The 17,476-nt window shown below is 39.7% G+C and overlaps 1 protein-coding gene across 9 annotated transcripts in view; it reads left to right on the forward strand.

The window, feature by feature from the left end:
- The window catches only part of kif1b (kinesin family member 1B), a 54,724-nt gene that overhangs the window by 23,579 nt on the left and 13,669 nt on the right, over positions 1-17,476 (forward strand). For 4 of the 9 annotated variants that reach the window (XM_046397910.1, XM_046397912.1, XM_046397911.1 and 1 more), the window contains 13 exons: positions 705-838; positions 1,984-2,063; positions 2,658-2,733; positions 4,105-4,184; positions 4,646-4,752; positions 5,041-5,124; positions 5,429-5,609; positions 5,740-5,812; positions 13,341-13,446; positions 14,117-14,265; positions 14,932-15,110; positions 15,322-15,459; positions 16,323-16,574. In XM_046397910.1, coding sequence (XP_046253866.1) covers positions 705-838; positions 1,984-2,063; positions 2,658-2,733; positions 4,105-4,184; positions 4,646-4,752; positions 5,041-5,124; positions 5,429-5,609; positions 5,740-5,812; positions 13,341-13,446; positions 14,117-14,265; positions 14,932-15,110; positions 15,322-15,459; positions 16,323-16,574 — 1,639 coding nt within the window. Of the gene's footprint in view, positions 1-704; positions 839-1,983; positions 2,064-2,657; positions 2,734-4,104; positions 4,185-4,645; positions 4,753-5,040; positions 5,125-5,428; positions 5,610-5,739; positions 5,813-7,987; positions 11,983-13,340; positions 13,447-14,116; positions 14,266-14,931; positions 15,111-15,321; positions 15,460-16,322; positions 16,575-17,476 lie in introns of those variants that run through there. The other 5 variants (XM_046397914.1, XM_046397915.1, XM_046397916.1 and 2 more) reach the window with 2 other exon arrangements.

Here is a 17,476-nt window from a genome sequence, read left to right on the forward strand (position 1 = left end):
CGCGTGTGCGCGCGTGCGTGTGTGCACGTAGTGAATTGAACTTCTCGACTGCAGGCTGAACTTTGGCAGCATGTGTCAGCCATTCTCGTCTGTCCTCCCTCTGGGCCTTCTTGCACTCTTCATCTTCCTCCCATCCTGTAGTTGAAACACTGATGGCAGTTTTCACACAGTGTGTTTACGTTTCCATTGTTAACTCAAGACAAAAGCAACAAAGTGAAATCACCTTATTCCTTGGAGTTTTACATACTTGAAATTCACTGTCATTGTCGCCCACCAGCAAAACCAACAATAAACGGACCGCTGGAAATTTGTAATAAAATAGACAATAGTAATATTAGAGCTGGTGTAATCTTCAAACTATCTGGAGTGAAAACTGCTGCTCTCTGTAGCAGACCATTATACTGGGTGTTTGTCTTAACCCTCTGATGGACAATGTGTGTCTTACATTGGTCTTCCCTCCCCTTTGTCCTTTCTCTTTCCCCATCTCTTTCTCTCTTTTCTCCTATTTGTTATTTGGTTCCTTCATTTATGTGGTTTATCCTTATCCTGTCCCGGGCCTATCCCACCTCTCTCTCTCTGTTATACTCTTTTCCTCTCTGTCTCTTTTTCTCTTGCTGTTGGCTCAGACCTCAAAGACATTCAGAACAATAAGCATAGATACTTGATAGCCTCAGAGAACCAACGCCCTGGCCATTTCTCCACAGCCCCTATTGGTTCCCTGACAGCCTCTCCATCCTCTGGCTCACTGTGCAGCCAGGTGGGCCTTCAGTCAGTCTCCAGCATTCAGGAGCGTATCATGTCCACCCCTGGAGGAGAGGAGGCTATCGAAAGACTCAAGGTAAAGTTGGCCTCTGGAGTATGCAACATTTGTCAAAGTCACACAGCTATCTGCCATTTATCCTGAGACCGCCAGCTCTTTTTTTTTTTTTTTTTAGTTTTTTTTTTGTCTTTTTTTGCAATTTGATCATGACTTCAACAGAGCTAAAATCAAGGTGGTTTGTTTTCAATAATGTCTGGGTATGTCAATATCTGATCTTTTAATAAATGACCACAGTCCTTGTTGTTTTTATAGTATGTTTAAGGTACAACAGTACCTTAAGCACACTGTACTTGTTAATCAAAATATATAAATTATTGTCACATTGTTTGATTTTAACAGTCAAAGATACTTCAGTGGATAAGGGCTGTAGTAATTAGGTATATGATAGTAACAGAACTTGTTCTGTACGTTAGAAGTTCATTCATTATCAGGATGGCTGACACACGTTTGGATCATGAGACCTCATGTGGCCTCTGAGTTTTGTATCTGTCACGCTCCCTCACTCTGTTGATAATGGAGCACATAGGATGGCAACAACCAACCGTGAGGAGCTGCAGTTTCTATAGCAACCATGGTGCCCAGTCTGTCTGTCATCCAATGACGTCAAGCACCGACGCAGATACGGAGGAAATTGGACTAAAATAGATTGTGTCTTATTGGCTCTTAGCTTTGATAGTGGGGCACATAATATTCACTTTCTTTGTTCCTTAGAGGTGTCTCTGGATATTTTAGTGATCCAGAAGAAAAGATTGCATTGAAGGTTACATTTACTTCTTATTCTTGCCTAGCATCTTCCTTCATTGTAAAGTTTAACTAAGATGACTGTATATTGCATTATTAAATATCTCCAAATATATCAGTATCCAGAAGAAGATGTACTCACAGCTTTTAGCGGCTGAAAAGCAGACATTGTGGTTGACCTTTAAACAACATAATCGGAGGGGAAACACCGAAAGCAATTGCTATAATATATAGCAGTGTGTTACAGTCAGCTGCTTCTTTGTCTTAAGTTTTTATTGCTGACTCAAAACTTTCTTTAATGAAAAATATGAATCCATACTGGTATTGTTACAGATGTAAAACACTGTTACTACTGCACGGCTAATGCTCAGGAATGCATTACACTGATTGTGCTTTCCTCACACTTCGCCTTTTGTGTTCAGGAATCAGAAAAGATCATTGCTGAGCTCAATGAAACCTGGGAAGAGAAACTGCGAAAGACGGAGGCAATCCGCATGGAGAGGTCAGTATTGGCAAACATGTCTGCTCTTTTCCATCTCTGTTTCTCAAGACATGGAGATTTGTGTCCTTAGTGTACCTCCACCCCTCCTTCAGTTTGTCTATTTTCTGTCAGAGTGAGACAGCCTCCCCATAGCTTCGTCTGTCTTTTTCACCCCTCTGTGCTGTCTGTTTTTCTTGTCTTTTTCTTTCACCTGTCTTATTTCCCCTGCACTCATTCTGTCTATTTCCCTTCCCTTTTCTGTCGTCACACTCTGCTGCACAAACACCCGTCTCAGACCCTTTCTCCCCCTTTACCCACTCATCTGTGGCTACAGATGTCAACCATGTTACTGTCTGTCCATTGAGTCTCACTAGTATCAATCTCTGCCTGTTGTCATACCACAGATCACTTGCTGCACACTATCGTTTCTCATCCTCTGTTTCTTGTTAACACAAAGGCTCTCTGCTGAAAATAAATATACCAAGTTAAAGTATGTGCTTCTCTTTGCAAGAGAATATACGCAACACGCTGTGTGAGGGCACTGATGTCTGCTAAGTTAGTTACCTTTTAAGCATTATTCATAAGTATACAAATGTTTTTTTCCCTTCACTACAGGGAGGCCTTGCTTGCTGAGATGGGTGTGGCAATCCGTGAAGATGGAGGCACTTTGGGGGTCTTCTCTCCTAAAAAGGTAGAACAGACATGAGAAACAAGCATAGATGTTGATAGTGGGGAACTGTGCCAAATTTTTGTGGGTGGTGAAGCACACCCTTCCTCGATCACTTCCTCACTTCTAATTCCTGTGTTGTCTTTTTCTATGATAACCATCCCTGTATCATCACTATTTTTTCTTATCTTTTTATTTTATTATTCTGTCTTTCCTACTCTTTATTTGCTTTCTTCACATACTCAGCTTAGCCATGAAAGACCGTTTGATGAGCAGTTTGAATGTTTTTCCACCAAGAAGGTTTGTTTAATAGAAGTAGCACTACATCTAGCCCTATAGCCCAATTTTCCCCAGGGATCAATAAAGTATTCTTATTGTGATTCTGATTATGGTTACTGAGTTTAGTAGAGGTTTTACATCACAAATGTGCTTATTTGGATGAATTTCCATTGCACCATCTGCATTTTATGTATTTCTGGTGAAATATTTACATTTATTCTACTCCTATGCAGAATATACAGAATGTCTGATTGATGGTGTAATGTATGTGATCATCTTTAAAACAATGGGCTTGTGTTAAGATTTGACAAATGATTCGGAATTAAAGCTTTTTTTGAAGTCATAGTTATGTTCTAACATAATATATGGCTCCAAGTAGATTAGCCAAACCTTTCCTTTAGCAGCTTAGAGCTATTAGTGCTGTCATGAGGCTTATTAAATTACACACAGTGGTACACTCCCCTTACTTTCCTCAACCTCTCCAGCATCTTCCAGGAGAGGGAGTGCCATATAGCAGCAAAATGAAGACCAGTAGATATGCTAGTTTGATTGTGAGATATAAAGAGCTTTGTTATCTCTTAATCTGACTGTTCAGTGCCAGCTGTCGCTAGATCAGTGGTGGTTTTCCCTTTTTGAAATTAATCCTTCTTTAGGTGTGTTTTGACTGCCACTCTCCTGCTGCTAATTCATGTATCTTTTTTCCTCACATTTTTGTTCACATTCATTTGTCTTGGGTTCAATTTTTCCCTCTCTTTTCACCCACTGCTGCTCAATGGCTTTTTGCATTTTGTTGAGAAGCCTTGTGATCTTTATACAGACTTTAATGGGGTGTTTTCCCCAAAAAAGGTTGGTGGTTTGAGTATCTGCTAGCAGTATTCTGTAGCACTACTGTGATGTATGTTACTCTAGAGATGTCAGCAGCCTTAATGCAGTTTAGATCACGGATCACTGATAGATTGTAATCATTCAAAACATTGCCCAGTTAGTTAATTGTTCTTGTATTTGCATACTTTCAGCACCACTGAATGTTTATAAAAGTAGTGAAAGCCTAGAAATGTTTTCGTTAACAGTCTAAATGTGCCTGTTAACAGTCTGCCTTTTGTGTTTCATCTGTAGACTCCACACCTCGTTAACCTGAATGAGGATCCTCTCATGTCAGAGTGTCTACTTTACTACATCAAAGACGGAATTACAAGGTAACCAAAACACTGAAATGTTGGGGTATTGCAGAAGATGTGTAAAAGTTGGGAATTTCTTCCAGGAAAGGTATCTGGAAAACTACTCTCTATTTCATTTTTTCCTCTTTTGATGTTAAGTGAGAGGAATTGTCAGAGTCAGAGGAAATGGGTTTAAAATCTGCCACTGCTCACATAAAGTTTCACTGTCTCAAGTTCCATTTCTCCCCTCTTTGCCCTTCTGGCCCCTGCTGTGGTCTATTCTGGTTGAGTATTTTGTTACAGTTGTATTCCTGGGGGGCCACAATAGATGACAGAATCACAGACAAAATAATCTATAGTGCTTTAGAAGTGCTGCCTTCACAAAGTAATGGTCTAAAGGTTCCATGTTCCAGGTTCCATTGACTTTTTGTCAAGATGGCTGCCAATACAATGAGAAGAAAGTGTTCACTCTCTCAAAATGGCCTCTGTCATTGTTTCAGGGTGGGTCAGGCTGATGCTGAAAGACGACAGGACATTGTTTTAAGTGGTGCTCACATCAAAGAAGAGCACTGCATCTTTCGCAGCGAGAGGAATGCCAATGGAGATGGTGAGGCACCATATTATGAGTTTGCTTGCTTTGGCATATGTAAGAATGTGTATTGAATATTTGGACTTGTTTTGAATTAAGCAGTTAACAGCCATCAAGGAGATATTTAAAGACCAACACCCAGAGCCCCTATATTCTTGCAAAAGGAAATCTAGGCACTTTGTCAATCATTGAAATTAGCGCATTGATACAGAATTAGAATTTATTTTCTGTTGCCAAGGGAAAATAATATACCCTAAAAGTCTCTGAATGAGTCACTGATGACTGGTCGTTGTGTTTTTGCTGAAGTTATCGTCATGCTGGTGCCCTGTGAGGGATCAGAAACCTATGTTAATGGAAAGCGTGTCGAGGATGCCATCCAGCTTCGTTCAGGTGCGTAACTCATTTTTATAGGTAAAGTTGTATATAATGTGATATTTGTATTATCTCTGTAAGCCAAGATGAGGTGACTGATTTCCTAATAACTAAACATAATTGACTCCATATAATTGGGTTTTCCTTGGATTTCATAAATTATAGTGATATACTTGGTTCTTGACACCCCTTATGATGTCCTGCTTTAAATTAAAAAGAATGTTTCTATTGCATTTACGATGTTCGTTCAGCACTTAAGGAGCAATCTCTATGCTAAATCAGTGTTCTTCACACTTATTTCATGTGCCCAACCTCCTTTCAGGGAACCGTATCATTATGGGAAAGAACCACGTCTTTCGATTCAACCACCCTGAACAGGCAAGAGCTGAGAGGGAGAAGACACCATCTGCTGAAACCCCTGTGGAGCCGGTGGATTGGACCTTTGCTCAGAGAGAGCTTCTGGAAAAGCAGGGCATCGACATGAAACAGGAGATGGAGAAACGGTATGCAGTCCATCCTGTTAGCTTTAAACTATTTCCTGTGTCTGATTTGTTTCAAGTTTGTATTGTATGTATTGTATTATTTTAGTAATTTTATGATGTAGTTTACGCTACATTTTACTCATTTATGTAGGCTCACTGAGATGGAAATCTTGTACAAAAAGGAGAAGGAAGAAGCCGACCAGCTTCTGGAGCAGCAGCGACTGGTGAGTTCAAATAAGATGGAATTTAATCAAACCCACTTTGTGAAATTTTATGGCCTCAGTCTCAGTTTTCTGTAATCATCATGTTAGAAGGTTTAGACAATTTAGTAGTAACTGCGGAGTGGGTTCAGTAGATATTAAGCCATAACTTACCAGATGCTAGAATTAAAGGCAGTTTCTTGAGCGATTTTGCTAGTTTGTGCTACCTTGTGTGTGATTTTGAGTGAAATGTTCTTCAGGATATCTGTGACAAGTGGAATTTAAAGATAAAGCATGGTTTTCTTATGGTCTAATACAATTGGAAAGCTAGTTTTCTTTTCTTGGATTTCATTTGGCCAATTTAAATCTGACTAGTACTAATTCTCACTCTGAGCTCTGACACTTTTGAGGTGTGTGCGAGTGTGTGTGAGTCACAATTTTTTCTCTTAGCGCATGTGTGTTTGTCTTGCATGGCAGTTTTTCTGGTTTGAGTCAGATGAGCCTTTTTTCGCCTTCCTCCTGAGTTATAACTGATTTTTCCGTCGCAATTTGGTTCAGTGAGAATTTGATCATAAAGCTTTCCCCTTTCCAAATGCCTGTTTTCACTTTTCTTGTGTCTTCTATAGTGGATCTGAATCTTGCAAAACAGCAACTTACAGATAAAGTTTATTTGATATTAAGATCGAAATTCATTGAAGACTGAATGAATATTGGTCAGTATTGATATACATTGCCTTGTTTTAATAATGCGACGCTGCTTTTGCATGGTTCATGTTAATAGCATGTTTTCTTAACTCCTTCAGTACCGGTTCTGGACTAAGTTGTGGTGTTTGCTGTTGAGCTGGTCAACTTTGAAGTGGCTGTTGATTTGCTTGGATTAGATTTCTACTCTAGTTTTCTTGCTCTGTTTTGTCCTGAGTTTCATCTCTTCAATGCAGTTGCTGACATGTACAATGCATTGTGATAACAACAAAATCCTGCTGTAGTGTTTTGACAGATAGTGACAATGTGGTTTCTCATTGACTTCTTTGGCTACCTATGTTTGCTAGCCTTACCTGGCATCTGTGTAGCACACTGAGGGCACGGCTCAACAACAGAGTTATCACTGCTTACAGCTGAATCAGTGAATCACAGACCTTTTCCATACTGGTGGTTTTATGTGCAGAGCTACAGGCATAGGGTTCAGGCTCCCAACATGTCCAATTCTAGTCATAGACCACAATATCATACACAAGACCCGAATTACCTGTACCAAATGGTTGTGATCTGTAATGTCCTTTGTCTACAGAAAAATGAGAAACTGCATTTTTTTTTTCCAACTAACACCTTTCTTGTAGTGGATTAACACTTACCCTTCTGCCTCTCCTCTCTCTACTGGCTTTCTGATCAACTGCAAGAACACTGTCTTCTAACTCACTGCTAATACTAAAGCCACTCAAACCTTCTGGACAAAAGGGGTAAAGCTCCTAAATCCACCTACATGCATGCCACTGTAGCATGTGTTGGGATCCAGCTCTCAGATCACCAAATTTTCCATTAAGAAGAGGAATATCACAAAACAAGACAGAAGTGCTCCAATCAGCAACTCTATCCTCTATTGAGATTTCTTTTCTAATCATAATAGACATGCTTTACCTTTTACTTTTAATATCAATATGCAACTTTGGGAACAATATTGTAAAAGCTGATATCCCCACTAAAAGGTCTTCCTTTTTTTGTTTTTTTTTACAACATTGAACATTTTAATAAAGATAAATTGATTCATATCCATCTCACCATTTCATAAGCCAAAATATAAGAACATCAAACTGACAAGAAAGTCAATGGAAGCCACTGTTGGATTTTCTTTTATTTTTCTTTATTTTGAACATAGTTTGGGGAATGTGCATAATTCTGAGAATTGCATGTTGCCATACATCTTGTATAGTAATGATGTATGCAGAATACATACATAACATTATTACAGTGTAATAGTCATCTTTGGTATGGTAACCATCCTAAATCTCAAAATTCTGTCTACGCTGAAGTATTCTGATATAACTTTGACTTTACTCGTGGTTGAAGTTCCCATGTTGCATATTCATACCTTTATTCATTCTTTTTTAAAAGCCGTCCTTTTATCCTCTCTTTGATTTCCCATTTTAATTTCTCCCTTTTTTTGGGAACAATGTGGTTTGTTTCCTGTGTTGTTTTCTCAAGGATGGAGACTCTGATAGTGGGGATGACTCTGATAAGAGGTCTTGTGAAGAGAGCTGGAGACTGATCACCTCCTTGAGGGAAAAGCTGCCCCCCAGCAAGCTACAAACCATAGTGAAAAAATGTGGATTACCGAGCAGTGGGAAAAGAAGAGAGCCAGTTAAAATGTACCAGATCCCTCAGCGGCGCCGCATCACCAAGGACTCCAAGTGGGTGACCATCTCTGACCTGAAGATCCAAGCAGTCAAAGAAATCTGTTATGAAGTGGCACTCAATGACTTCCGCCATACACGGCAAGAAATTGAGGCACTGGCCATCGTAAAGATGAAGGAGCTCTGTGCAAGCTACAGTAAGAAGGACCCGAACGAGCGGGACTCGTGGAGGGCAGTGGCTCGGGATGTCTGGGACACTGTAGGGGTTGGTGATGAGCGCATTGAGGATGTCATTACCAATGGGTCTCGGCCAGGAGGGGCTGTCATGGATGAACTAAAGGTGCACATTGATAAACTTGAGGACATCTTGCAGGAGGTGAAGAAACAGAATAACATGAAGGACGAAGAGATCCGTGCTCTCAGGAACAAGATGGTTAAAATGGAAAAGGTCCTTCCACTCATCACCCCAGAGGGCCAAGAAAAGCCTGCCACTGCAGACACTGTTACTACTGCTGCCAGAACTCCAAGCCCTCGAGAAGGAAAACCTCCTGTTCCTACAAAGCCTGATGGAGAGGATGTAGATTCACTAACAGGCCAAACTGCAGGAGATGACCCGACCCTAAAGCGAGGAAACCACATGCGCTGGATGCGTCAAGAGCAGTTACGCCTCAAAAACCTTCAGCAACAGGAGATCTCCAAGCAACTTCGCCGGAATACGGGACCACATCGCTTTATACCCCCAGAAGACCGCAAGTTACGCTTCCCCTTCAAAAGTAACCCTAAGCACCGCAACTCCTGGAGCCCCGGTACTCATATCATCATTACAGATGAGCAGGTCATTGAGCTAAAGGTTCCTAAAGAAGCTGTAGCAGAAGAAGAGGGAGAAACCCAGGGTGAAGAGGGAATACACTCCAGAGAACATATGGCTGCTTCAGTTATCCACATCACTCCCCCATTGCCAAGCCAATCAGTCCAGCAGAGGAGCAAAGACTTGGAGCAAGGTTTAAGCCAGGGTCACAGACATAATTATAGAAACAACCAACACCAGCCGCCCTATGAACGAGGCCGCAGCAACTCTTTTAATCATCGCCAGCGGCCCTCGGGCTCCATGGAGTCACTGCAGCAGTCTGAAAGCAACAGGAAGCATATGCAGGCTTTCTACCAGCCCCGCCACCATCAGAACCAGCCGGCATATCCCCAGCCACACCATCAACAACAGCCTTGCCACTATAATGGCATGATGTATACAGATGGCAGATTCAATGGCTACCAGCAGTACCATCATACTGACAACGCTAACCCTGCAATCAACTTTCAGGCACCTCCGCGAATGCGCAGACAAATGTCTGCTCCTAATCTAAAAGCCAGCAGAGAGACAACAGTCTGAATGGGACGTTTGGAATGAGGAACTAGTTTGATATATTTTTAGTAGACAAACACATTACAGATCACAACAGCTCTCAATCATGTGAGCTAAACAGCTAAAACTGACTGTGACTTTTGCACTTGATCAGTGTGTCATTGGTTGACCCAAAAGTATTGTACGTATTATTAAAAGACATTTTATCATCATCGTCATAATATATGCTGTTTTATCAGTTTGTGCTACATTGTGTGCACTGTCATCCCATGCATTGGGAGAGCTGTCATAAGGAACTGAAGCCAACAGATGAAAAAGGAACTGTGTCTTCCCCCCTCCCCCCCAGAAGAGACTTGCCATGTCTACTCTGTTCATTTTTCGGCATGTGCGACAGTTTATTATCATGCTTTGATTTGCCAAAATTTTCTTCATGGTTGAATTTCTGAGTTTACATCTTTGCCGTGTTAGTATTGATTTATCATGAACGCAATGACTGCATGAACACACAGAAGTGTCAAATTTTAGTGAAGACTTTAGCCTGAATTAGGAACTGAAAAACATCCAATATTTATTTCTTTCCATGTATCATGTAACTGAATGTTAGGATGGGAGAACTGATTCTCCCCGCAATTTGACATTTTGTGTTTTACCTCATAAAACATTACTGTCATGAATCATCATTGGGCTAATGATGGATGGATAATGGAATAACATGATGCACTAGTTGATTGTGCGATTGCCTTTTAGATAAACTGAAATAGTGGTCTAAGAAAGTGACATTCAAAAAGTGCCTTCTTATGCACTAACTATTAATTCTCCTCTGCCTTTAAGCATTTTTCTTTCTCTTCTTTTTTAATACAGTGCTCATGCACAAGGGCGCAGCTAACATTTGCTAAGGAAACCTCAACTTTCCTAACCAAACTAACTTTTTAGTAATAACATAAAGATTAAAACAAATTCTTTAACCCAGTGTATTGCTTAATCCCAAACTTTAAACTATCTTTTTTCTTTTTTTTTTGTTTAACTTAATTCAAATATGTTAGTGCCATCTATGTGTCTTCAGTATTTTGCATCTCCTCAAAGTATAGATATGCTGTATAATAGATCAGTTAAGATAACATTTTAATGTTGAGCAATAAGTTACAAAATACTTCAGATGTTTTGTTTTTTTTAAAAAACAAAAACAAATTACCTACATTTCCTATGTTGGTTTATTTCTTTCCAGGGTCATTTGATTTATAGTTCTCTCTTGGAGTTTACTTATGACCCTATCAGATAAAAATCACTGTGTTGATATATGGATCTGCACGACATTTCATCAGAGTTTCACTGTAGCTAGTCCAGAATGTTCAAAATGATTTCTCTTTTCCTATTGTATTAACCACGCATCATGAGCTGAGCTTTGTCTCAGACTTAAAATTTCATTTTGGGTTTGTGGTTCACTGAGTAAGCACAGAGTTAACTCAAGTTTCAGTTGGATGCCCTTCAGAGTGTTGTCATGGTTTCCAAAGACTCGCCTTAAAAAATGTTGGAGGGAGGACAAAGACTTGAAGTGTTTGCATAATGTTGTTCTGCAGAGCTATCCATGTCAAATGAGATTCTGAGGTCTGCCTTGATTTCGCTACATCACATGCCACATATTCATACAACCTGGATAGACCTATTAGAGTGATGATCTATGAAATCAGTCGTCCACGTCAGTTTGGTTTTATTCGCCTCTGTGTGCTTTAGCTGATGCTTATTTGAATTAGCAGTAAATCTTCCTGTCAGCCTCTCTTCCTCGCTGCATTCGTAGCTTTAAAAGAAGACATTACTTATTCTATTTCAATACCAGGTGGCCTTCAAATTGTTTTAGAGAAGCGGTGACGCTCAGCAGCATGGGAGAGACCTTCAAGGACTATCAAAAAAAATGAGTGATGAAATGATTTTCTGTGTTTTATACTATTAGTTTCAACAGCATATATTCTGCCTTACTATACTATAACAAAAACCAAATGATATAATGACATATGCAAGTCTAGTCTCTCCACCCTGCGCCTCATGTCTTTGTGTGCAATGGCTTACATTTCTTCATGCCTAATAAATGCACCATTAACAGGTGATATTTAACGTATGCACTGGTGCTGCTGATGGAGGCCGAGTAAGCTGGAAAGTATACAACATCAAGTAGACAATGTAGAGTGTACTGTTCTTTTGAAATACACGTATATGTCAGTGTTTGGTCTCAGTTCAAAGTGTCCGTTGAGTGTTGTACATCTGCTTTTTTGAATCTGTATTATCAAGTGCCTCATTGTTTCTGTGTACCGAGTTGTGTAGCTCCTTAATCAAGCACTTTGTGCAAACATTCAGTGAATATATGAACAATTGTGGTCAGAGGTTTAAAAAAAAAAAGCATATACTGAATCCCTGTGTTGCTGGAGGTTTATTTTTAAAGTATGACTGAAATAAAATGACATGCTCCAAGTGCAGTTCTTTGTTACACACGGGTGGTATGTGTTTTTCCACTGTAAGCACACCTTTTAAAGGATAGAATCAGATCCTTGCATGTACGTTCTGCACAGGAATGAGCATGAGGCACTGTACAACACTTCAGGTCAGGTCACTGTGAGTTCTTATTTTAATGCAGTTTTAAAATGGGACCTATTATGATACTTACGTGATACCTATTGTCTGCCCGTTATCTACAAAATTATATTCCTAGAAGATAGAAAAGGCCTTGTTGTTAGCCATTTGTTATACTGTAATCATATGACACCACATCACAACAATCTCCCATATACATGTACAATATGGTTTGGGTTTGTTTGCACTTACCTCATTTCATTACCATGACTTTAGGCATTAAATGTATCATTTTCCATCTTTAAGCTTATTTGAGAGTTTAATTCTCCATGCTTGGAAACTGCAAACTGATGGAATGGAGAGAATTGAGCTTTTAGCTCGTCAGTGGGAATTCAGCAGGGAGGAGGTATATGACACATGAAAAGGCTGCATTGTCTTCCCAGAAGACACTGAACAAACAGGGTGAGGTCATCGGGACCACGGCCTGTCCTGCTCTGATGATGATGATGATGGCGCCCCTCATTGGATTACAGTTGACTCAGCTCCTAGCATCACCTCTCATGTTCCACTTTGGCAATTTCTCTCAGAATATAAGATAATGTTTCTTTGTTTCATGAAGTTTCATTTCCAGAACACTGTGTACTAGTCTGAGAAAAAAAAAGTCCTCAAAAATTGAAGGTTTTTACTCTATTTCATTTGTGTATAGACAGTAGAAATTGTGATAATTCATGATTTGTTTATGTACTTTAGTTCTTTATTGGACTGAAGTCATTAATTATTTCTGCTTTGTAATTTTTAATTTATTATATCCTATTGTGGAGAGTATGCATGCGATATTTTATTCTCACAGGTTTTCAAGTAAAATGCTAACTTTCACTGCTAATGTTATACATACAGTAGGCACAAATTTGTGAACAACCATCCTGACATGCGGTGTTTTGATGCACATCTAGAAATGTACAGTTTAAGAGAAAGCAGTGAAAAATTCTCATGTACATCCCCTTACACACTTTCTGTAAGTGTAAACCCACTTTCATGTCACATTATTTACACATCGAGTTGCGTGTATCAGTGCATCATTTGAACCAGTAACCCAAGTCTTCAGTACTTAATGTAAAAATAAACCTCTAGTAGTGTAGATTTTCGAGACAATGTGTAGTAATCCAAACATAATCCTGTTTATTTTGGGTTGAAATGTGGTGAGGATGACTAGCTTAGCTCCTCTGTTGTAGCGGCTGATGGACAGTTATCCATGTTCTCTTCCTTGTGTGTTGGTGTCCAGGTGTACGAGAGTAAATTGCAGGAACTTCAGAAACAGGTGGAGACAATTTCTCTTGTAGCTGAGACACCTGATGAAGAAGAGTTGGAGGAGGAGGAGGAAGAGGAAGGTGCGTATCGTAAATCTTCAGTCCTGCACATATGTCTTTACTTCCTGTGTGTTAACCCAAAGAAATGTGTACAAATATGCTGTATGTTTTCTTCCACATTTTCTGTACAGAGCCCAAACTAATGGGATGTGCGTAAAGTATTTTATTTCTATAGTCAATAGATCATAACATCAACTTCATTCAGATTAATTAAGATGTGTCAGTATCGCCAGACTAATTACTCATTCAGGGTATAAAATCTAACTAATTCCTTTGAAATAAAACATATTGCTAATAATGAAAATCATTTTACTTCAAGTCTAAAGGACCATACTTCTAGTTTTTCGTGTTTTGTGTTTTCAGCTGAACTCACAGAATCTTGCTGACAATTGTAATCCATCTCCATAAACATGTAGTCTCATTGTTAGAAATACTTTGACTAAAGAAAACCTAAAAAGCTTTTTGTCTGTCTCGTTTGATTGATTGATTGACTCGCGATTTACTGCTATGTTTACAAACATAATAGATTTCTAAAGCTTTAACAGCGTCACAATTAATTATGTAAAACAATGATAAAGCAAATTAAACTATAATGGTCCTTTTTGGTTTTCTGTATATTCACTATATGTGTGTGTGTGTGTATCTGTGCAAGTTAACATCACCTCTGTGTCTGTGTCCTGTCTCCCTGCAGTGCCATGGACTCAGCACGAGTTTGACTTGGCTCAGTGGGCCTTCAGGAAGTGGAGGTACCATCAGTTTACGTCCCTCCGTGACCAGCTTTGGGGAAACGCCGTCTATCTGAAGGAGGCCAATGCCATTAGTGTAGAGCTAAAGAAGAAAGTAAGTAAAAACATTGAGTTGAAACACCCTCACCGTGCATCAGGTTGTAGGATGTTCACCTGTGAAGTGAGATGATGATGATTTCATGAAAGGCGCCACATCATTGATAAAGATTTCCATTCAGCAACTAAAGCTAGTGATTTATTTAACTGGGCAGTCAACCTGTGTGTTTTTAGTGTTTTTGTAAATCATCCAGCGCCAGTTGTTGACTCATTGTCACACAGAGAAATTATATAAGTCATGAATCAAAAGCTGGTCTGCTGTGGTCCGTCTTCCCCGTCAGGAGACCAGAGTAATTTATATTCTTGTCCAGTTTTAGCCTCTACATGATTGATACTGGAGATGGGTCGTATGTCCCAGAGACATTTTCAGATTTCACATTTTATTTATCTCAGGGTTTCTGTCAGTTATTTATGTCCAGTGTTGTTAACTGAATTTAGTGTTTTGCCCCCAGAGGATTCTGGGTGGAGAGAGGTCACAGGATGGAGTATTGTGGATTTGTTTCACCTTTCAACCTTGGCCTATCAGACTTGGTATATCTACAGTAAAGCAGAACCGCACAGAGAGACTACAAATCTTCAGCAAGGCTCAGAGCTTGAAGCTTTTTGATGTCTTTTAAACGCTCCTTTTATTCTTCCTTTCTCAACCACCTATCCTGTTTTTCAGGTCCAGTTCCAGTTTGTCTTGCTGACAGACACACTTTACTCTCCGCTGCCACCTGAGCTCTCGTCACCAGAGCCAGAGAAAGAGCGAGACTCCAGGCCTTTCCCCCGCACTGTGGTGGCTGTAGAAGTTCAGGACCTAAAGAATGGGGCCACACACTACTGGTCCCTGGATAAACTCAAGTAATGCCCTCAAACTTGTCCTGGTTTCAGTTAGATTTGTTTTTAAAATCTCTGTTCTCAGATCAGTTCTCACCGGTATTACAGAAAAAATACAGTAATGAGACTGACATTTGTACATCCAGCAGCATCTCTTCCCTCCAGCCATTAGGTGAGCCGTATTTTCTCTTCCTGCTTCTCTTTAATGTTGAGTGCACTCTGTGGTCATTTGCAGGCAGAGGCTGGACCAAATGAGAGAGATGTATGATCGTGCTGGAGAAATGGCCTCCACAAACCAGGAGGATGGCGAGGGAACTCTGACAGGAAATGATCCTTTCTATGACCGCTTCCATTGGTTTAAACTTGTGGGGAGGTATGTATCATAACTATGGAACAAAAAATGCACACAGTACTGCGTATATTACTGTAGTTAGCAGTTTGTTGTGCTGGTTGTGGCCTGTTTGATAAGACTTCACTCATCTAGCTTTTATGATCCATTTTATTAAAATCGGTTGATTCATTTAATTCCTTCTCTCATTTTTCATTTTCTCGGGCAAATTCTGTTGTGCGGTTTGTCATCAGTCGTGTATCAGTGATCATGTTTTTTGTGGTTTTTTTGTTGCTCATCATAAACCTCCTCTCATGTTTTTAATTTGTGACATTTGTGATTTTATTTGGCGTTTTTGAGTTCATGTCACTTATCAGTAATCCTTTGTGTATTTATTCATTTTATTTGTCATCATATTTTGTTTTTTTTTAATAATAAATTATGTCATTTTCATTTATCTGTTGTATCCTTTTGCTGTGCCTGTTGTCATTCTCATGTTGATATTCCTTCCATTTCCTACAAAAGCTTGTAAACAACATAGTGGATATGAGAAAAGAAAGAAATGTATTTTCTTTTTCTTTTGTATTTTATCCTCTTTCAGCCAGCATACATTAGACGATTTATATGTTAATCCTTTTAAAGTAGCATTTAATTTTGGTTTAAAATAGTCATGTCCATAAATTGCTGTGACACTTAGCAGCTTCTTGTAATGCCGGCTCTTTATGAAATGAATCCATTTGCATTTTTATGTCAGTACATGATTTTTTTGTTGATTTATTGTAGAAAAAGTGAAGTATCACATGTAAACCCTACTTAATGAGCTGCAGTGGCCTCTTTAACTCTTCTATTGCTCCGCTGTTGCCTTTCCTTGGTTCTTGCCGCTGTTCCCAAACTGCCACCCCTCTCAGCTCCCCCATCTTCCATGGTTGTGTCAATGAGCACCTGGCCGACCGCACGCCCTCGCCTACCTTCTCCACCACCGACTCTGAGATCACCGAGCTGGCGGACGAGCGACAGAGTGAGATGTCTGACTTTATTGACGATGAGGCATTTGTGGACGACACGAGCTCCGACGCGGGCACCGAGGAGGGTTCGGACATCTTCAGCGACGGCCAGGACCCCTTCTATGACCGCTCCCCCTGGTTCATTCTAGTGGGAAGGTTGGTGACCGGCAGTGACATCCCCACGTCCTCCACATACAGGCTGGGACAGGAGCTTGGGGCGGATGCTGGCTTGGTTTAGTAGTTTCTTTTTAATGACACGGATGTAGAGCAATGTGAAACAAAGGCAGGGAAGAAATACAGATTACTGATTAATCTGTATTTCTTCCCTGCCTTTGTTTCACCTTGCAGGTGAGAGAACACACTGATGCACAGACTGATGTTAAACCCCACAACAGTGTTCACTAGGGAGATATTAAAGCTGCAGTATGTAGGACATAAGACATAATCTTTTGTATTATTTTGGTATCTTGCAAACAGTCACTAGCCAAAAGTCAAAAACACTAGCTCATAGTTAAAGCATATTGCCTATTCATCATCAGTAATGTCATCCATAGTGAAAGAATAATTTCAGAATAAGATCACGTATTCATAGCAGCTTTGCAGAGATAAATTGGACCAGTTTTGGATTTAATGTGATTAGTCATACTTCTGTGCTCACAGGCCTCCTTTGTACGAGTTACTTTTAATTTAGACTCTGTTCCCAAAATTGAAAAGCCACCATCCTTTTCTCTCCACATCCTCCCAGCGTGATGTCTCAACCCCCGCCACCATCACTGCACTGACTGTATTAACTCCCATCTGTGTGTGAAGTACATGTATTTGCCGTGTCTAAGTTGATTAGCTGTCTGTCATTTTATGTTTTTTTTTTTTAATTTTCTTTTATTTTTTTGTTGGTTTGTTTTATTTATTACATGACATCTAGATATTTGTTTTAATAACCTTGTTTGTTTTAACGTTGCATTGGAATGTATTATAGGTAGTATTTACTCAGTGGTAGTTGACAGTCAAGTAATGAATTATGCTTACTTGTATTTGTTTTAGTTCATTATCAAGATGAA

This window comes from Scatophagus argus, chromosome 8 (assembly GCF_020382885.2).
Source record: "Scatophagus argus isolate fScaArg1 chromosome 8, fScaArg1.pri, whole genome shotgun sequence".
NCBI lineage: Eukaryota > Metazoa > Chordata > Actinopteri > Scatophagidae > Scatophagus > Scatophagus argus.